General features: G+C 41.5%; 1 protein-coding gene across 7 annotated transcripts in view; it reads left to right on the plus strand.

Moving 5' to 3' along the window:
• ZMYM2 (zinc finger MYM-type containing 2) overlaps nucleotides 1-20,815 on the plus strand; it is a 63,622-nt gene extending 42,807 nt beyond the window's left edge. For 6 of the 7 annotated variants that reach the window (XM_079973345.1, XM_079973344.1, XM_079973343.1 and 3 more), the window contains 16 exons: nucleotides 4,077-4,193; nucleotides 5,545-5,695; nucleotides 7,509-7,681; nucleotides 8,358-8,523; nucleotides 9,419-9,453; nucleotides 10,629-10,758; nucleotides 10,898-11,013; nucleotides 12,266-12,443; nucleotides 13,488-13,613; nucleotides 14,942-15,036; nucleotides 15,942-16,110; nucleotides 16,519-16,670; nucleotides 17,423-17,537; nucleotides 17,842-18,093; nucleotides 19,060-19,183; nucleotides 19,922-20,815. In XM_079973345.1, the coding sequence (XP_079829471.1) occupies nucleotides 4,077-4,193; nucleotides 5,545-5,695; nucleotides 7,509-7,681; nucleotides 8,358-8,523; nucleotides 9,419-9,453; nucleotides 10,629-10,758; nucleotides 10,898-11,013; nucleotides 12,266-12,443; nucleotides 13,488-13,613; nucleotides 14,942-15,036; nucleotides 15,942-16,110; nucleotides 16,519-16,670; nucleotides 17,423-17,537; nucleotides 17,842-18,093; nucleotides 19,060-19,183; nucleotides 19,922-20,114 (2,292 nt within the window). In that variant the 3' untranslated portion in view covers nucleotides 20,115-20,815. The remainder of the gene's footprint in view (nucleotides 1-4,076; nucleotides 4,194-5,544; nucleotides 5,696-7,508; nucleotides 7,682-8,357; nucleotides 8,524-9,418; nucleotides 9,454-10,628; nucleotides 10,759-10,897; nucleotides 11,014-12,265; nucleotides 12,444-13,487; nucleotides 13,614-14,941; nucleotides 15,037-15,941; nucleotides 16,111-16,518; nucleotides 16,671-17,422; nucleotides 17,538-17,841; nucleotides 18,094-19,059; nucleotides 19,184-19,921) is intronic. The other variant, XM_079973347.1, reaches the window with a different exon arrangement.
• The last annotated feature ends 341 nt before the right edge of the window (nucleotides 20,816-21,156 follow it).

The raw sequence follows: 21,156 nt of genomic DNA on the forward strand, positions 1-21,156 counted from the left end.
TGTTCAGACATGATATGCTGTATTTATCTGTGGGGGTTTATTTGTATGTTTTTTATACTTGAAATTTAATAAAAACAAGTTCAGAAAAGGAAAAAGCCCTGTTGATTTTGGTGGGAAAGATTTAGGTGTCTTTAGCAGGAGAGTGACTTGATCTTAATACAGCTTAGCTTTGACTAGATTGTATCAATTTCTTACAAACTTGATAACTTCACTGGTTTTTTAAAACTTTGTCCAAGTTAATAATAAAATGTGTAAGGAGCCACCTGATTTCATCTCCAGATTTGACATTGGCCTATTAACATATAAACTGTTTGTGTGTCCTGGAAAGTTCTTAGAATATTCCAGAAAGAAGTTCCATCAAGTGGAATATACCTTTGCTTATAATACTTAGAATCGGGCAAACTCTTGCTTTTCTGAGTCACCAAGACTGAAGCCTCAATTTGCAAATCTGTATCAGTATCTATGTACACACTGATAGTTCATTTCAAAATGGCTAGAATATGTTTGACCTACATCTCTATCTGTACCTGTAACCCTGGCTGCTTCCTTTTTCATGTAAACCAGATGCATCTTTTATCTGAAAACTGAGCAAAACAGTAAAAAGAAACAAACCAGTTTGTGTTCTTGGCCTTCTTGCATGCTATCTGTACCTATTAGACTCATCTTTTAGCTGTGCTTTACTTACTTTTTATTTTTTTTAACAATTTAGCCTACATTTCAGTCTCCCTCTAAGCGCTCAAGGTAGATTAATTCCCCCTCCCCACATTTGATCCAAACTGTGTATGTGGGTTAGTCTACTCAACCTCTTTTGCTGCTTGCATTGTTGTCCTAACACGGTTCATTTCTTGGGGTGACCTTGTTACGTATACGAAGAAGGAAGAATTGGACAGCTCTCACATGATGTAGCTGGCTAATAATACTGCTTCTTATCCGATGGAAAGGGAAGGCAATCTGCAGATGTGAACTGCCCTCATTTTCACTGGATGGATGGAAAATTTACAGGTCAGATACAGTGGTACCTTGGTTTGCATACGTTTTGAATTACAAACACGTCAAACCCGGAAGTGCATGTCCTGGTTTGCAACCTTTTTTTGGCTTGCAACCCATTGGGGGGGGGGGGATTATGAACAAATTTTTTTTGGAGGCCCCATTGGCGAAAGCACGCCTTGGGTTACAACCTGTTTTGGTTTACAAACGGACCTCCAGAACGGATTATGGTTGTAAACCAAGGTACCACTGTATATTTTCCAAATTAGCCAACATTATGTCACAGAAGTAGTAGCTAACAATTAGTTTTCTCATGTTATACCTCCAAAGCGAGTAACTTAATCCAGATCTGCTACACACAAGTATGAGAACTACACATATAGCATTCACTTAATATAGCTGGTTATGCAAGAAACAAAATAGGCAATTTTGGCATTGGTTTTAATTCTCAGTACACTGAATTAAAACTGTTGAGTGTATATAAATGATTCCCATATGGTGTAAACCAGTGGTGGCCAAACTTGGCCCTCCAGCTGTTTTTGGACTACAACTCCCATCATCCCTAGCTAACAAGACCAGTGGTCAGGGATGATGGGAATTATAGTCACAAAACAGCTGAAGGGCCAAGTTTGGCCACCACTGATGTAAACTATGGAACCCGATTGCATTTTGTGGTGTTCAGACACACTTGCTTCCTGTTGACTCCATTGTTCCACAATTTGGGATAATTGGGTGTTGCAGGTATGTGCACCATGTTGAGTTTAGCATATCTGAAAGATTAGACGATATGTCAGAATCACATTAATACAAATAAAATTAGGCTTGCAGACCAATCAGACGTGTATCCCAAGAAACCTATCTTTCCAATGACTTTGTGTACCCCACATTCTCCCAGTGGAAATGTTGTGTTAACCTGTGTAGCTACACACCACTTTTCAACTTTATTAACACCTCTCTGCATTCTAAAGCTACCTGTATATATGTCTAGGTGATATCTGAAAGGCTTCAGAGCTTCTGTGGTTCCAAAGGTCCTATCCATGTGGCTTACAGTTTGGCTCAAACATTCATAACTCCTGTTGCTCTTCAGTTAAATACACATCCTATTCTGCCATTGATATCACCCACCCCACCCCGCACTATTCCCTCGTCACAGTCCAAGTTGATATAAAATTAAAGTAGTAGGTTTTGAGTGGCACCTGAAAGTTAAATCACAAACAGAACTACTTCTGGAGAGAACTGATCTTTAGTGATACTCTGTTTGGATTTTTAAAAGATGTGCTAAATGAAAATTAATTGGGAGTTGGAGCTGGAGACTGAGTCAAAGGAATACACAGGCTGCAGAGACAAATGACATACATTGTGTGCTTTGCTAATGGAGTACTGTCTGCTTGATTCTGCTGTTCACTATCACCACCACCCATCAAATACAGTCTTTATTTGCTCTTATCAATTGGGATGGTCTGAAGGCCTTGGGGTAGCCTTTTTCTGGAAGATTTGACTTATCTAGATGCTTACTGTGGAAAGGGTTTCTCCCTGTTGCTTCTACCTGTACTTATGGGTGGTTCTGCTCAATCTCTCTCTCCCTTTGTTTTGTCGGCTTTTGAAGGGATGTGGGATGGAGCTTGACTACAGGCCAGGCAGGGTCCGGAAAAGCCTTTTGCTACCTCTCCAGGGGCAGGAGTCATCTTGTTGTCCAGCTAACTCTCCCTGCCTGTGGCTGAAGACAGTTGGGCTCCTTTAGGGTTCTAAATCAACTCTGTGTTTTTCATTAGCCTGCCTTCCCTTTTTGTGAGGTGTTCTCTTCCTGGTCCTCCTCTCCTCTTTGTTGGACGTTGTGCTGATAGGGAGCATGTGTGCGCTTGTGCTGTTGGTCTCTCCCTTCACCTCATCTGTAAGACATCAGGTGGAAGGGCTGTGGCTGGGGGAAGAAGGGCCTCACAGGCCAAATTAAGCCCTTAGGCCTGCCTAACTGTGGTTAGCTCAACCACAGGTTTCATATCTGCTTCTGCACCAGCTGAATTTTCTTCTCTTTACTTCAAGGCCATGTGCTCTTTGGAAAGCATTATAGGAGAAAGAGGCTAGCTAGGCAAAGGATTCATTAGGACCACTCCAGTTGCCCCCACCCCGGGGGCCTTCTGCCACCAAGTGCCCCGTGTGAAGGGTCTCCAGGAAGTGTTATATTTTAATATTGTTAATGTGGCTTTTAGTAATCTTTCTTTATGTTTCTTATAAATTTGCTTGGAAGGATTTGTGTCCTAAAAAACAGGATGTAAATAATTGTAATAATTAAGTGCATAGACCTGACTAGTATTTCATTGGCATCTTGTCATAAAGACCTCTGCCTTGACAGTAGTGATTATGATTTAATGCCTCCGTGTGTGTGTGTGTGTGTGTGTGTGTGTGTGTGAATGTGTATCTCTGTGTTCATGTGGCAGTGCAACCAAACGGGTTCTGTAGGCTGAGCACAGTGAACGGTTGAGAATTCAATGACATAGTGAGAGGGAGTTAGATCATGAGACGTCACACACTCTTTCTCCACCTTTCTCCATGGGCCTGCCCCATCTCATCTGTCTGCTGTTGTCTCCTGATATATTTGTACTAGAGAATGTTGTTCTTCCATCGCCACCTGCTGCCTAAAGTTCTCTCTTGCACAGCTTCACTCATTACACTTTTCTCTCCCTTCTTTGCGAAGCCTTTGGTTTAACCTTCCCCAGCTGGACTGAAGCCAAAGAGCACCCAGTGTTCATATTTATCATTGCTTCCCTCTTGTCCCTTTTTGCTGTTGTTGTTTTGGAGGCTCTTTTGACACCTGCTTCTCTATGTAGCTCTGAGTTGTCATGTCCATCGATGACTGTATAAACAGTAAAAGTGAGCTTCAGAAACTTTGTGAATGATCCTATATAGAGGATGTGAAATTTAGCAGAAGCCGTTTCAAGGAAAACCCTCTTCATAATAGCACATATTCTCACTAATTCTTTTTAACAAATGCAGTAATGCACTTCTAGCTCTACAATGCTATGATTCTCACTTTTGTACTGTGTCTTAACAGTGGAGGAATTTGATCTGTATATTTTAAAAATATTTTTCAGACTCTTAGTGTACAGTCTTCAACCAATGGCCAGTTTGTGGCTCCGAGTGATATTCAGTTGAAATGCAATTATTGCAAAAATACTTTCTGCTCAAAGCCTGAAGTACTGGAATGGGAAGTAAGTAAATTATATCAAAATGGGATATGTACCGCTTGTATTGAACATAAAATGTTGTTGATACTTTATTGATGTATTTAAAATCTTTATAGCCCAACCAAGTCGCTGTTTAATATTTCTTTAATAATCCTAGTTGAATGTTACCAGCCTTTTCATTCTAGAGTGACTATGCAAAATTCACTCATTAGTAGAGATACACTATAATACCTACCAAGGAAAGGGCATTTTCTATAGCGGTGCCTCAGTTGGATTCATGGGGAAACTGTTAGGACAAAAGAAAAGGAATACATTCTTGATGACCAACACATTCCAGACATCTATGGTTCAATTCCAGTTACTGCCAGTTCTTTCTCTCAGGCACACAGTGTCTTGTTTTCTAGTACAGTGGTACCTCGGGGTGCAAACGGGATCTGTTCCGGAGCCCCGTTCGCATCCTGAATAGAACGTAAGACGCGTCTGCATAGGTCGTGTTTTGCCACTTCCGTGCATGTGTGTGACATAATTTTGACCATCGACGCATGCGCAAGCGGCGAAACCCGGAAGTAACGTGCTCCGTTACTTCTGGGTCGCCGTGGAGCGCAACCCGAAAATACTTATCCTGAAGCGTATTTAGCCCAAGGCATGACTGTATCTGTTTCTTATAAGTTGTAAATCACCCATGTATTCTAAATTATTAGATAGACGGGGGAAAAAACCCAATGTAGAAAACAATGCCCTGCTCACATTGCAGCCTTTGGTTTTCCTCCCATGAAAATGTTGTTTGTTTGTGCATGCATGGCTGTACGTAAAATACTTTGTGGTATTCTGAGAGGAGTGTGGATAACTATTTATCCTGCTCCTAGGAAATGGGGTGGAATGAACAAAGACACCCTAGTTCTTCAAACCAGCTGGAGCTCTTACTGCTGCTGGAACTTGCTGTGGGTGTGCAAAGTCTGCTTTGCAAGTTAGCTGCAGAACATTAATTTGAAAATACATAGAAACAGCTCTGCCCTCTGTATTCCTATAGAATGGCTTTTGCTAATCTGGCAACTGTGCACAGCAAGCAACATTGCCCAATCCTTGGTTAAAAAAACCACAGTTCTTACTTTTATTAGTCAAACTATAAAAGCCTTAATATGTCATATTCTTGATATTGTTGGATGATTTGACATTTTAAAGAACTAATAGTCAAGCGGATTCTCCTTTGCTTTAAAAAACAAACACATAGCCTTTTTCCTGAAGGGTAAAGTTTCTCGTGAATAAGGATTTCTCTTCTTTGGATAAAATGTCTTAAGCTAATGTAACTTTTTGCCTTTTTTGTTTGCAGTCTTCTAACTTACCCATTTATCTTCTGTGGTATTTTTTCCATTAGAACAAAGTGTATCAGTTCTGCAGTAAAATTTGTTCTGATGATTATAAGAAACTACATTGTATAGTAACATACTGTGAATACTGTCAAGAGGAGAAGACTCTGCATGAAACGGTGAAATTTTCTGGTATCAAGAGACCATTCTGTAGTGAAGGTGTGTTGTGTCTCTCTGGTGCATATTGCTACCAATATTGTCATTTGTAAACGTAGTATTTAAGTATTTCAACATTACAAAAACACGTGAACCAGTTTGGGATGTGTCTGGGGCCTAACTGAAGGAGCCAGTCGGCTGTAGCCTGCCATTTATTTGATCTGAGGTAGTTTTTGTCATCTGATACCTAGACAGACTCATGGCTGAGTAATATCAACATCCAATATCCAATGCTGTCCGCATGGAAGCCAAATGGACTTCCAAGGTTTCACGTTCTTGTCTTTCCCCCTGCAGCCTTTTGCTTGCCCTCAGTATATTCTGTGGAGGGTCCTTAGCAGCAGATTTGGGGGCGTTGCAAGGAGGACGAAAGAAGCGGGGGGGGGGCTCCTTGTGTGAGCATGAGTCCATTTGTGCAGCATTAGATTCCACCCCCAGTGCACTACTGCTTGAATCAATTGAATTTATTTTTTTGTTTAGATTTTGCACATCTAGTACATTGCAAAATCTAATATAGACCAGCAAATTGCATCACATGCTACAAAAATGCCTTAATTCTTGTCCACTGCATGTATACACACACACACGCACACACACACACACACACACACACACACAGCTTCTGTGTACTGTAGAAACAGCTTCTGATACAGGAAACCTGAGCCTATGTTTTTCCACATTCGTTCCCCACCTGCTAGCATTATCTGGGAAATTGGGAAAAGAACAGAGGACAAGACAGGGCTTGCCATTAGGCAGGGTGAGATGGCCAGTTCAGGTGGCAAATGTTTAGGGGACAGTGGCAGGATATTCCTCCTGGTCCCCTGGTTGTAGCCTGCTGTTGGAGGACAGAACTGTTTATGCTGCATGAACTGTCCTTCACCTCAATAGGATTAATTGCTAGTCCAGTCAGCTTCTGTACATGGTATGGTAGGAGCACCATTCTAACTTTAGCCTCAGGCAGCAAATATCTTAGGGTGGCCCTGGGGGTTTGTGCATCTTTTCCAACACAGTGCAAAAAAGCTGGCCTTTCTCTGTTGTTGTTGTTTTTGGGGGGGACAGCAAGATCAAGGTGGCCTTTAAAAAGTAAGTGGGTTTTTAGGTTTCAGTGTATTCTCCTTTTCGGACCATTCAGACCAACCACTATTTGGGAATTTTGCTGAGATGGTATATGAAACAGTCTAAAGCCCTTGAATGTCTTTGCTATTGATTGTCATATATGGCTAGGAAGCACCTTTATTTAAACTTATAATCTATGCAAAATAAAACCAGGGACACAATTCTAATGTGTGGATTTGTTCATGGCATCTCCACTAGATGGAGCAGTGAACCACAGAAAAATAAAATAAAAAGTTAGACACTTCAACCTCAGTTGAAACCAGATGGACATCTAGAATATGAAATAATGAGCCAGGCAATTTTGTTTTCAGTGATAAAACCCCTGTTTATACAAATCCACTTCAGCCAGGGGCATGGCTAAATTTTGTTTCTTAAGGAAGTATTCTGCTGGAAGAGAATCTTATATAGATATGTTTGGATAAGTTTAATGTAAAAAAAAAAGTCTTATTGAGCAAAAGCTTTTCAGTGTTTATTAGTATTTGATCAATATATTTTATCTTGTATTATTATTCATTTTTCAATACCCTTTCACATCTCAAACTATACAGAATCATACACAAAAAGAGAATAATGAAAAATAGTTTTAAAAATAATCCAAGCAACAACTAAATATAGGTTTAAATACAGTGCACATGGACACCCACAGCAGAGGCCCATATCATATATGTTTCATCAACTGTCTGTGTCATTTTTCTTTTTCCAGGTTGCAAGCTGCTGTACAAACAAGATTTTGCAAGGCGGTTAGGATTACGGTGCGTCACTTGCAATTACTGCTCTCAGCTCTGTAAAAAAGGAGCAACTAAGGAACTTGATGGAGTAGTAAGAGATTTCTGCAGTGAAGAGTGTTGTAGAAAATTTCAAGACTGGTACTATAAGGTAATGCAGTATTCCATAAGTATTCAAAAGCTTGAAAAGAAATGAAGATTGAGAGATAAACTATCCAAAATATTGTTGATCCAAATGATGCATATAAATAAAGAAGTGCAGCTATATAACATGCTATAATTTGGTTTGCATGATACAGAAAGCCGAACTACGGCTTCCTAAAGGTGTGCCAACATGCAGGCTCCCAGAGAAATGCTCCCAGGCACTTTGCTTTTGCCCGGTCCTTTTTATTGTAGTAGTAGTAGTATTAGTAATAATAATAATAATAATATTTCTATATCACCCTTCATCCAAAGATCACAGGGTCATTTACAATATAAAAACACAAAAATACATACCTTAATAACAAACAAACAAAATAGCTTTCCCCCCTCCACACACACACACACAGTTTAAAAAGCCATCAATTGTTTAATTAGCCTATAGCCTGGGAGAAGAGGAATGTTTTTGCCTGGTTCCTAAAGATATGTATTGAAGGCTCCAGGTAAGCCTCCCTTGGAAGGAATTTCACAGTAGAACTGTGCTGCTTAAAAATATTTCAAAGGTATTACTGTTACTTATTTTCCCTTTTCAGCTGCCCAGTCTAAACACCTTTTAGAATAGTATTTATATCACATGTATGGTAGTAATTCTTTCTCTAATTAACAACATTGAAATTGTTTTTAAGGCCGCAAGGTGTGACTGTTGCAAAACTCAAGGAACTCTTAGGGAGAAAGTTCAGTGGAGAGGAGAGATGAAACATTTCTGCGATCAGCACTGTCTTCTACGTTTCTACTGTCAGCAAAATGAACCTAATATGGCAACACAGAAAGGACCAGAAAACTTACAGTATGGTATGATACTTCCCGTAACTAACAACACAGAATAAAAAAGAGATGATGTACAGTGGTGCCCCGCAAGACAAATGCCTCGCAAGACGAAAAACTCGCTAGATGAAAGAGTTTTCCGTCTTTTGAGGTGCTTCGCAAGACAAATTTCCCTATGGGCTTGCTTTGCAAGATGAAACGTCTTGCGAGTTCTTGCGAGTTTTCCCCCTTTCCCCCCCTTTTTCTAAGCCGCTAATAGCCGCTAAACCGCTAATAGCGCTAAGCCGCTAATAGCCGTGCTTCGCAAGACGAAAAAACCGCAAGACGAAGAGACTTGCGGAACGGATTAATTTCGTCTTGCGAGGCACCACTGTACTTCAGGAAAGTCAAGCAATATGAGCTTCCAAAAGAGCTCTTTTAAGATAAAGCACTGGAGCCATCTATACAATAACGTGGTGCACACAGATAAGCAGGGATCACCCTAGAGCTCAGCATGTCGGCCTGCATGATCAGTGGACAAAAATGGACAGTCTTTTCAAAAAATGAAAGCAGACACATTTCCCCCCATTCTTAGGAGGATCCCCTGCTACTTGATAATCGGTTAATTAGCTGAACAATGTTAAGGGCATAAGAAAAGCCTGCTGGATCAGTCCAGTGGTCCATCTTGCCCAGCATCCTGTTCTTATCATGGCTTACCATGCAGGGAAGCCTCAGTGCAACAGCTCTTTCCTGCTTGTGAGTCCAGCAGCTGGCATTCAGACACACATTGCCTCCCAACCATAAAGGCAGAACAATGTTCATCATGGCTGGTATACATTATTACTGTAGTAGTGCAACGAGGTTGAAAACATTGGTATTACCTTTTATAGCAACTGCATAAGAAAAATGGCACTATATTAATTTTCTCTTCTCTCATTCATAGATCAGGGCTGTCAAACCCCCCGAACAAAAACCACAGTAAGTAAATTGCAGCTTGTATAGCTGGGTTCATTGTACTTGCATTCCACAAAATATAGGTGGGGATTTGTTTTGGTATTTTGGCTCACAATAAAACTCCTGATAGGCTTATATTGGCCATTTGCCAGTTCAGAGAATCGAGGTCTGTTTTCTGTAGCACAACTTCTATGGCATGACACTTCTGAGAAGTGTCTTGGGTGGGCCAAGCTGCTGTGGGTTAATGATTATATAGGAAACTTGTGATGATCTTGCAAACTCAGCAGCAATTTAATGCGTACTTTCTTGTATCCAACAATGTTGTTCTGCTTGCAGAACAGAACTTCCCTTCCCTCTCCCCTGAAGCCCCTCAGGCACCCTCAAAATCTGCTCCAGAAGATTGGAGGAGAGGACCTTTGAGCAGTTTTGGGGGGTGCTTGGGAAGAAGGGAGGGAAGAGTAGTCTCACTGCATGAGTGGAACTCCTCAGGCCCTGTGCTGGATACCACAGATTGATTTTAGAGAGTTACTGATGTAAAAGAGTTTAGGGTGTCCTCCCTACTTGTTGCCAGTTGTATAGAACACTGAATACTCCTCCACGTCCACTAGAATGCAGGCTTTATTCTAAAAGGAAAGACCCTTCAGGGCTTGGACTTTGTGGTACCTCCCACTAGACTTGTTACATCTCTTACATCACTATAGAAAATCCATTTTGAGCTCCCAGAAGCAGCCATTTATAGCTTTAAAAAGGTAAAAGTACCCCTGCCCGTATGGGCAGTCTTGCCAGACTCTAGGGTTGTGCGCTCATCTCACTCTATAGGCCGGGAGCCAGCGCTGTCCGCAGACACTTCCGGGTCACGTGGCCAGCGTGACAAGCTGCATCTGGCGGGAACGCCGTTTACCTTCCCGCTGGTAAGCGGTCCCTATTTATCTACTTGCACCCGGAGGTGCTTTCGAACTGCTAGGTTGGCAGGCGCTGGGACCGAACGACGGGAGTGCACCCCGCCGCGGGGATTCGAACCGCCGACCATGCGATCGGCAAGTCCTAGGCGCTGAGGTTTTACCCACAGCGCCACCCGCGTCCCTTATCCTGTATTAAAGAAACTTCAGTGTCAGCTGAGTGGGCTATTGCCCTGCCCTTGTTAGGGGTCTTTCTTTTGTTTTGGGGGTGCTAATATTGACTGATGTCCTTATTCGCAGGGATCGGCACCACCTCCTTCCCCAACACCAAATAAAGAAATGAAGAACAAAGCAGTTCTTTGCAAACCTCTGACAATGACTAAGGCAACATACTGTAAACCTCACATGCAAACGAAATCTTGTCAGACAGGTAAACTGTTGAGTCAAAGCACGGGCTGTCCAATCGCCTTCTTTTGCAACATTGTTTGTGAGGAATACAATTATAATCTCATGATTGTATGCTACCCTTCTCGTGCTAGTCTATAACTGCATACTGTCTTTTGTTTCAGATGATGGCTGGGAAAAAGAATACATCCCTGTACCTGTTCCAGTTCCTGTGTATGTACCTGTTCCTATGCACATGTGTAGTCAAAATGTTCCAGTTCCTACAACGGTTCCTGTTCCAGTAAGCCAGATTTCAGCCTTGTTTTAAAATTTGTAGTATTTTGCATGCCTGGAATATGGTTTAGTAATCCTATATTTTCTTACTGGAATCATCTGTTAAGAAGAGTTGATTGTGCCTCTTAAGAGATGTCATATGCAGCTGCTAGCCTTCAACAGATCACTCTCTTAAATATGCTTATCTCCGCAGGCATCTGTTCTATTGCCGAAATGCATTTATCATTTCAATAAGTTGTACCACACCTTTCTACAGAAAGCTGTGCCCCTCTTATTGCATGCCCATAAACCAGCAGCCTGGTCAGACATGGAGATAAGTGAGGCATACAAGGGTAGGAAAGTAATAAGGAAGCCCTAAGTACGTCAAAGTGCAAGTAGATAAATAGGTACCACTCCAGCGGGAAGGTAAATGGCGTTTCCATGTGCTGCTCTGGTTCGCCAGAAGCGGCTTAGTCATGCTGGCCACATGACCTGGAAGCTGTACGCCGGCTCCCTCGGCCAATAAAGCGAGATGAGCGCCACAACCCCAGAGTCGGCCACGACTGGACCTAATGGTCAGGGGTCTCTTTACCTTTACCTAACCTGTTTATGGAATTAACCAATTAATGCAGAGCATTCATATCTTTTCCACCACCCTAACATTGATATACTGAAATGTATTCTTGTGTTATCCCTCTAAGTGGGGATACCAGAAATAACCTATTTTTATAGGAGTGGTTGAGATTCCGGAGAACGTAGGGCTGTATCCAGTTGTGTCCAGTAGAGACCTCTGTGGGTGGGGAGGTAACACTGCACCAACAGGGCTAATCCAGTGTTACCACTGGTGCATTTGCACTGTCCCCACCCCCCACCCCTGCATCTTCTGCAGAGCTTTTGGTTGGAATAGCATGGGAGGCTGCAGAAGAAAGGGGGAATTTACAAAATCACATCCTCCCCCACCCCCTTGTGCTCATGGAAGCATGTGGGATTAAAGAGCCCACCCACTGTAAGTGAAGTGGGAGACCAAATTAAGCCTCTGGCTTTTTTATTTTTAATGCTGTGCCTTTACATATATTACTCAGCCTGTTTTCGTGGCCTTCTGCTTATAGTCCCCTGGGTGCATATGCAGTGAGTTATTTCTCCTTTTCTGTTTGTCCCTACATTTATATGCCACTGGTTGTTTCTCCTTCGGAAAAATGGCTGTGAGGACTTACTCCAGTTCCGCTTTCTTGGTGTTAGCGGTACTTTCGTCACTAATGATTTAATCTTTCCTATACTAGGTACCAGTTCCTGTTTTTCTGCCCACCACACTGGAGAGCAGTGAGAAGATACTTGAAGCAATAGAAGAACTAAATAAAAAAACAAATTCCAGTCCTGTGAAGGCTGAGGAGGAGTCACTGGCTGTAGCAGAAGAGATGCCTGAAAAAGAGGAGAAAGTGGAACCTCAAGAGCTCAAAAGTATGTCTTGGTAACAGGTTTTTTTATTATTGGTTTGGCAAATTTGAATCTGTCCTCAGTGCTTATGTGGTGAACCCACTCCCACTGTGGGTTCAGAGGGGTAAAAAAAAAAAAAGCCAGGATGGTGTAGACAGTTCTGTTCCCTGCCCTCCTCTCCATTTGGGGTTTGTGGCTGATATGGCTGGCTATATCAATTGTGGTGATCTGGATGGGAATAAAATGGTATTATGCAAAGGGCCATGGAAGGTGGACATCCATAGCGCAACTATACCTAGACTTTGGGTGGTCTCCCTCCCTTGGTGACATGGGACTATTTCAACAGGGATGGGTCCCCTTCTGGAAAAGAGGATGCATTGCACTAGAGGCAGGATCAATGGCAGGGTTTGGAGTGCCTATCTGACATCCGCTCACCACCATTGCTGTGGCTTACCGAGAGAGGAAGCGTGGAGGTGGTAGTAAGCTCAGTGCAGTGTCAGTGCACCAGCAGAACTAATCCAGTGCTCTCGCCGGTGCATTTGCGCTGTGTCAACCTCACTGCTTGCCCCCCCTGAGTAAGCTACAGCAGCAGTGGTGACAGGATGTCAGAAAAGTGGCCCTGCTGTGCCCTCCTGGCTACTATTGACTGCAGGAGAGTGCACATGCACTAGGATTTGAGTGACAGCTGACTTGCACTGGCCCTGCGGCTTTCTTCTTCACCCTCTTGATATATATACAGGACTTTCTTGAGATGACAGCCTCCCTCTCTTTCCTCAGTGGACTGTGTGAGCAAAGAGTGATTGTTGTGTGTTCCTTTTCCCAGACGCAATGCTTTTTCCTAATGGATGCTATATTCTGGAGCTAAGTTTCTAGTCTTAGGCCCTAGGACAGGGTTTAAAGTTTGGCTTGATTGGTATTTTCAATGAATCATTTATATTGTTTTTGGATAATAAATCCTGTTAAATAATATAAAACCAATATACTGGGTGGTATTCGACTACAATTTACTAAGAGTAGACCCATTGTTCATGTTCACACATTAGTTACATTGCCTTTCTTTAATTGCAGGTGTAATAACTGAGACAAGTGTAATAACTGAGACAGAATTGCACGACTGTAAAACAGAAACACAGGAAAGCTTGCCTGATATTCCATATGAGCCAGACCTTGACATTGAGGTTGATTTTCCTAGAGGTTTGTACATTCAGTTTTAAAATGGATAGTATTAATGCCAGCATGGAGCCAACTTCTTTAACGCTTGTTTTCATCCCTTCCTCCCTGCATGGATGTCTTGGTTTTATTAATGTGTTAATGGTTTCTGACTCAAAGCCTTTGCAATGGCTTAGAGCAATCTACAAACATGTTGGTCAATTTATCCTTTTAAAAGAGAGCATAAGTGCACCTGAATGGCTGGATCAGGCCATTGTCTATCTGGTTCAGCATTCTTGGATGTTCTGGTCATCTAGTGTCCTTTGGAAGTTCTCAAGCAAGACATGATGGTGAAAGGTGCAACCTATTTTTGTCCCTTAATCTGGAATTCAGAGGCACCCTTCCCTTGAAAATGGGTGCAACTGTTACTCTTTTCTTACTGTTCTGGCTATAAGCCATTGCTATCCTCTGATTCAGGGATGTCCAACAGGTCGATCGTGATCTACTGGTAGATCCCGGGAGGTTTTGGTAGATCGTGGTCAATCACTAGGTCCCTTTCCTTAGCAGCAGTAAAATCGAATCTGGCCCCGCCCTCCATTGTTGCACAATCTGCAGAACGGAAGACAGAATTTAGTCTGTCAGGCCGTTTGTTTCCCCAGCGATTTGTTGTTGAGTGGCTGTTCCTCTTTCTCCCCCCAAAACCCTTTCCTCCTCCCTAAAAAAAGCTCAACACCTTTGACCTGAACCCCGCAAAAATGGGGGTAGATCACTGCCGGTTTTTAATTCTATAAGTAGATCGCAGTCTCTTGGGAGTTGGCCACCCCGGCTCTAATTCATATAAAAGCCATATTCCATGGTCACAGTCACCACATCTTGTTATTATGAGTTCTGCACTGCAGGAAGATATATTTTGTTTGTCTTGAACCTATTGGCCGTCAAACTTGGTTCAGAATTTTTTATCTACACGAGGAGGGACTAGATATCCCTGTCAACTTACATGCTCTCACCTTGGAAGGTCTCATTATTCTAGAAAACCAATGCTAGACTCCATTTCCTGCACCCCAACTGCACTGCTCTCTTTTTCTCTCTCCTACCAAAAAACAAAGGGAGTAGGAATGAAGTGATAAATTGTTGTCTTACTCAAGCGCTACTGAAGCAACCACTTTTGCAGAAAGCAATAAATGTTATGCTACCAGTGCTTTTCAGAATACTGTCTTCTGCAGGTTTTTCTAGAATAGGGACCAGCACTGATGAATAATGTGTAAAACACATTGTACAATAATTAAGGCTTCTGTCAGTTATATGCACCCGATACAACAGTTTTAGGTTACATGACATTTAACTGCATTAATACCCTTCCAATATATGTACAGCAACAGAGGAACTTGACACAGAAAGTGAATTTTTGCTGCCACCTGTCTTTGGAGAGGAATACGAGGAACAGCCAAGACCTCGAACTAAGAAGAAGGTACGCATATGGTTTTTGTGACTGAAATGTATTCCAAACTTATATTCATTGCATGGGAAATGGAAGATATGGCTGTGACCTTTTGTATAGTAGGATCCTGAAATAGCCTTACCATGAATGAAGGTGAAGCATTTCATTAGGTGACAGTCGTGTGCTATTGAAGTTTTTTTTTGGGGGGGGCACTGAGAAGGTCTTTTGAACTAAACCTACTGAAATGAAAGGGAGCTGTGTAAACAGCACGATAGTCATTTTATGCCACTTCCTTTGATACAATGGAGCTTCCTTAAGATGATGCCTTTCTAAATGGGCCATGCTTCAAATTAAATCAGGGAAGATCTCCATTTAGATTTTCCTCCTCAAGCAACAACACCCCTAAGAGTAATTCTTAAAGTAACACAAATGTTTAGAGTTCTCTCACATGTCTTACCTATCTTTCCAAAGGTAACAGTTATTTAACAATCTAAAATTTTAATACTGCCTTTTAGACATAATGTTGAATAAAATTATTCCCAACTCCAGAATGTAGTTTACCTTTCTCAAGCTTGTTGCCTCTGAAAACAATGCTGTAAAGTGCCTTTACACTGGTGGCCCTAATTAAACAATAATTGCATCATCATCATCATCATCATCATCATCATTATTATTTATTGCATAATTAAAACCAACTTTGGATCTTAGTGCAGAACAGTTATTGAAAGGGATTATATTATAAGGAACCATTATGCTGATTTGAGCTCAGTAAAGTGCAAGTATTACTTGGGTGTTTTTGGTTTGGTTTTTTTAAAAAAACTTGATGGCTGGTATTTATGACTTTCTTGGCTTTCATTTGCCCATAGTAGAGTGCAGAAGTGGTGTAAATTCAATGTTTATAAGCAGTAATGTTTACAGATCTGTTTTAATGGCAGGGAGCGAAGAGAAAAGCAGTGTCAGAGTACCACTCTCAGGATGATAGCTCTGAGAATTCAGAGTGCAGTTTCCCCTTCAAGTATGCGTATGGTGTAAATGCGTGGAAACACTGGGTAAAAACTAGGAATCTAGATGAAGATCTGCCAGTATTAGATGAGCTGAATTCAAGTAAGTATTTCCTACTTAGCTATAAGTCTCAGGTCTGGCAGGCAGGCAGGCAGTGGGTTGAGCTTAGACAGTGGGTTGAGATTAGATCGGGGTTCGAATTCTGCTTTACCATGTTTTGTTGGGGTGGCTTTGGGCAAGTTGCTCTCAGCTTGAGTGCCTGATCTGTGAAACAGGGTCATAGCAAGATATTACAAATAATAACTACGAGTACCAAATAGTTAAGCGTTATAAAAGTGTTAATGGAAATTGCCAGTTTTAGTGACAAAATTCTCTTGTCTGAGATGGGCTTCTTCAATAGTGTTTGCATTTGCTTTTGTATGCATTTTATCTATTTCCTGTATTCTGCTAGATGCTTTGTTTTATGACATGGAGTTTGCGTTACATGATTCTCAGTATTTTGCGCTACAGCTAAAACAGTGAAATTGAAAGAAGATATCGTGTCGCATACATCTGCTGAGCTAAACTTTGGGTTGGCACACTTCGTTAATGAGATCCGAAGACCAAATGGGGAGAACTATGCACCTGACAGCATCTATTATTTGTGTCTTGGGATTCAGGAAGTGAGTCATTTTAACAACAGTGTAATCTGTATGGGAGAGATATCATGATAATCTTGAATGAAAGACTGGCAGTGGCAGTAAACGTGGCCAAAGTGGAACTGGCTGAAGTGGAAAACAAATACTTTTTGCTTTCTTTCAACCCAAAACCGTTCCCTTCCCCTTCTGGGTCTCTCTCCACGCCCCCCACGATTAGATATGTTTTTTGTAACTAATGCTACTAGGTGTCTTGGTCTGTAGAATAAATTGGTTGTTGTATCCAAAGCTTCCATGAGTGCAATGAGTACAAAAAGCATGCTCCTAGCACCCAGTAGCAGAAGTTCAGAGGATAATTATCTCCTCTCTTAGTTCAAAGGCCTTTGCATTCCTGGAAGAACCTCTGTGAATGGAAGGGAATGGAAGCTATTAATCCAACCTAATATTTGACAAGCCTGTTAATTACTAAACTGAGACAAATGTGTTAAACTTGAGATGCTATCATAAGCAACAAGGGTTAGCATAAAATACAGCAGCTTAAAATATATAAAAATATTCAGACCTTCAAACACTTTTAACCATATCCTTTTCTGTAATTTTAAATTACTTTGTGTACTACTCAGGAATTCATTTTTGGAGGGAGAGTGGTTTGTAAAACTTAAAATGAATAAATGGCCTGCTTTCATATGTATATATAAGGAATAGTTTTTGCTTCTGTTTTTTGTTGTTGTTGTTTGTCTTGGTCTACTAAATATTTTGCTTTTCCTCTTTTCCTGTAGTATTTGAACGGAAGCAATAGAAAGGATAATATCTTCTTGGATCCAGACTATCAAACATTTGAGCAGGAAATAAATAAAATACTCAGATGCTGGCAACCAAGCATACTTCCAGACGGTAACTGTTCTTGTCTTGGTCATTATCCTCTTTTCTTTCTGAATTCATGCTCCTTAAGCAAGTTCAGTGCAATTAAAACTCTGTGTTTTAAGTTCCATGAAGCTGATTGTCAGTCGTAGATATATGTAAACTTCAATTGATTTGTTAGACTGAAGAGGTGGGACTGTGAATTTTTAATTTGTAGCAGATATTTCTGAGAGATATAACTGATAATTCAGTTTAGCACATTTTTCTTTTGTTAAATTCCATAGGTTCATTTACAGAATACTCATCTCCTCCCCCCCCCCCCCCCTTCTCTTACCAGGTTCAATTTTTTCTCGGGTTGAAGAAGACTATCTGTGGAGGATAAAGCAGTTAGGATCCCACTCTCCAGTTGCTCTTCTAAATACACTGTTCTACTTCAACACCAAGTATTTTGGCCTGAAAACAGTGGAGCAGCACTTAAGACTTTCCTTTGGCACCGTTTATAGGCACTGGAAGAAAAATCCCCTAACAATGGATAGCAAAGCTTGTCTGAGATACCAGGTTTCCTCCTTATGTGGAACGGATAACGAAGGTACCATAGCATTCTGAAGTGAATATGGTGGCAGCATCCATATTTGGCCCAATCGAAAGGGCCACTGGCCTACTTACTTGGCTCTATAAATTTCTACAGGCTTCTAAATTTCCACAACCTGCCCTGGGACCCTGTGGTGGAGGGTGGGTAAGAAATCAACAGCAACAGCGCCATCTCTCTCAGAAAGACCTGAGACAGTGGCTGACCTCTAGCTAAAGGGGAGAGGTCTGCCTCTGGGAAGAGGGCAGATTGCACACTCATCTGCCATAAGCAGTCAGGCCAGTAGTGTAACTAGCTCTGTATTGTCTCCACTGGTTAGCGCTGCGCCTCCAGAGTTTCTGACCAGGTGTCTTTCTCAGTTGTGCCTCCTTGAAGCCAAACCATGTGGCACTCCCACAAAGCTGTGGCAAAGAAACCACAGCCACACTTAAAGGACAGATGTTATGGATTTTATTCAAGGCAGGTTCATTGCATTGTGTTTTCTCATTTATATTCTACCCCATCGTGTATCACATAGAACACCTCGCTCTTCCCCATTCTTTGCATAGCATTGAGAAAGAGCAGCTGTAAACGGAGGGCTGCTCAGTCACTATTTACCAGCTGAGGAGATGTAGCTATGATTCCTTATGGCAGGGGTGGGGTACCACCAGCCCACACTGCTTTGGGATCCATCCTCTGGCCTTCTGTCTGCAGCTTCACCCCTTCAAGAGAAAGTTAGAGTTACTGATTTATTGGGGGGGGGGGATAATGTGTGGGGTGGCAGCTGGCGAGGGAATGCTTAACCCTAACCTTCTCGCTCTCCACATACCTCCACCTTCCAAATCACACGGCCATTTGTGGGGCAGGGCTGTTAGGTTTAGATGGAAAGGTTCAGCTTCCAGGACTGTAGCCTTTGGGCTTTCACTCCATTCATTCCATTCTGATACTATTTTATCTCTTCTTCTTTTTTCTTTTCTTCTGTTCTAGAAGATAAAATTACTACTGGAAAAAGGAAGCATGAAGATGATGAGCCGGTGTTTGAACAAACTGAGAACACAGCGGATCCCTCTAGATGCCCTGTGAAAATGTTTGAATGCTACTTATCTAAGAGGTATTGAAATAACAATAGCGGTGAAGCCTGTGTATATGTAAATCTGTTTCTTATTGCTTCTGTTCTCTTTCTTAACAGAGATAATTATGCTTTCTCATAAGAAAGATACAGCATAATGCAAACATAATTCTTCCTTATTTCTTTAAAAACAATATGATCTGTAACGGCAGTGGCCTCTTCATCTGCATGAATGTTTGGACTGTTTCCATTTGGGTTGGTTGTCTCACAAGACCCTCTCTTTTTTCCAGGTCTTTTCCCTCTGTTTCTTTTGAGTTGGTGGGCTACACCAAAATAGTTTTATTTGTACCCATGTCTGCCTTGCTTCTGCTGAAAAGCCAATAGGGGGAGCACTAGGCATGTATCTAAACATTCATGATAAGATTCAGATTGTTAAAGGAAGAATGGACAGGACAACAGTAGAAAAGTCTGAATATGATCATCCTTGGGCTGTTTGCAGTAGTAAACCTCAGTTGCTTGTTTCTCAGTGGGTTTGGGGATGATAAATACTGATTTTATGAACTTTTCCATAGTGTGACTTGTGTTAAGGTACTAGCTTTTGCATGTTACATGAAGTCACTACTTAACTAGGTGCTCTTCTGCTCTAACAGAAGTGTGTGGAAAACCGTAGTTGTACCCTGACAGCATATGAATGAATGTCTATGTGGATAGGCTGCGTTGTTGTTGTTGTTGTTGTTGTTGTTGTTGTTGTTTTCATCTTGTCCTCTTCTCACCTTTCAGCCCGCCCAATCTCAGTCAGAGAATGGATGTGTTCTATTTGCAGCCAGCCTACCCGGTTCCCTCAGACAGCACGGTCTGGTACACCTCCACCTCAGTGGATCGCAATACATTGGAAAACATGCTCGTACGGGTTCTTTTAGTAAAAGATATTTATGATAAAGACAATTACGAACTGGATGAAGACATAGATTAAACACTTTCCAAACTCTCTGTGGGGGAAAAGGAAAACACAACAGCATTAGCTAGTCAAGCTGCTAGACTTTTATTATGGAAAAAAAGTAAAACATTTCAAGTTTACTCTTTGTTTAACACGTTTTGTAGCAGTGTACCCTCAGCTGGGTATTACCATGTAAATAATCTGTGAGCGAATGTGGCCATTATTCTCCATAGTGGTTTTAGGATACTTAACAAACACATTCATCTTTTTTTTTTAATTATTATTTATTTGGTTAGGTATGTTTGTAACTTTTTACATTGCAAAACATGAATGAGAATGTGCCATGTGTATTTCTTTCTCTCTTTTATTCTTTTTTAGTCATAGTAAGCAACATCCATATTGCACAACTTCACTGCTGCAGAGCTTCCTTGAAAAAGACGTTTGGGCTCTTATTGGGTTCTGAAATCAGGTAGTTGTGTATGGGTAGCACTACTAAAGTTTAGAACTTGCTGTGTCTTTCAGAATTTTTTAAAGAAATTGTAAACTAATAGGTTTTTTACTCTTAGTTACTGAAGCCTTACGAGGTTATGTAGAGAGGTTCCATCTTATGTACCAAAAATAGACGAAAGAGAATGCTGTCGATGTTGATGTACTGTAATGTGAATCTATCCTGGTGAGACAACTTTTTCTTTTCTTTTGGTTGCCCTTATTAAAAAGATCTTAGTATCCTTTCCTTATCTGCGACTCTGAATTTGCCCTTACAATTACAGTACATGTTGCATAAGAGCACAAGGTGAAAACATAAAGGCCGTTTAGACATACCTTGCCGTTGGGGAATATACACAGTTCAACAACTTTCCTGTTCATTCCTTCCTAACCTGGCTGCATTAAAATGCAGCCATTTTAAAACAAACTTGCCAGGGTAACCCAAGTGATTCTCCTGTAGTGGAGGAAGGGGATCCTGTGTGGGTTGTCACTGCCCGCGTCCACTGGCAGGAAATCAAATTTCTGAGAGGGTACAGGGCAGTTCTTCGCCAGTTCAGCTTCCTGCCAGCTCCTTTGCAGGTTGCTCTTGCTG

This window comes from Podarcis cretensis, assembly GCF_951804945.1.
Source record: "Podarcis cretensis genome assembly, chromosome: 4".
NCBI classification, from domain to species: Eukaryota; Metazoa; Chordata; class Lepidosauria; order Squamata; family Lacertidae; genus Podarcis; species Podarcis cretensis.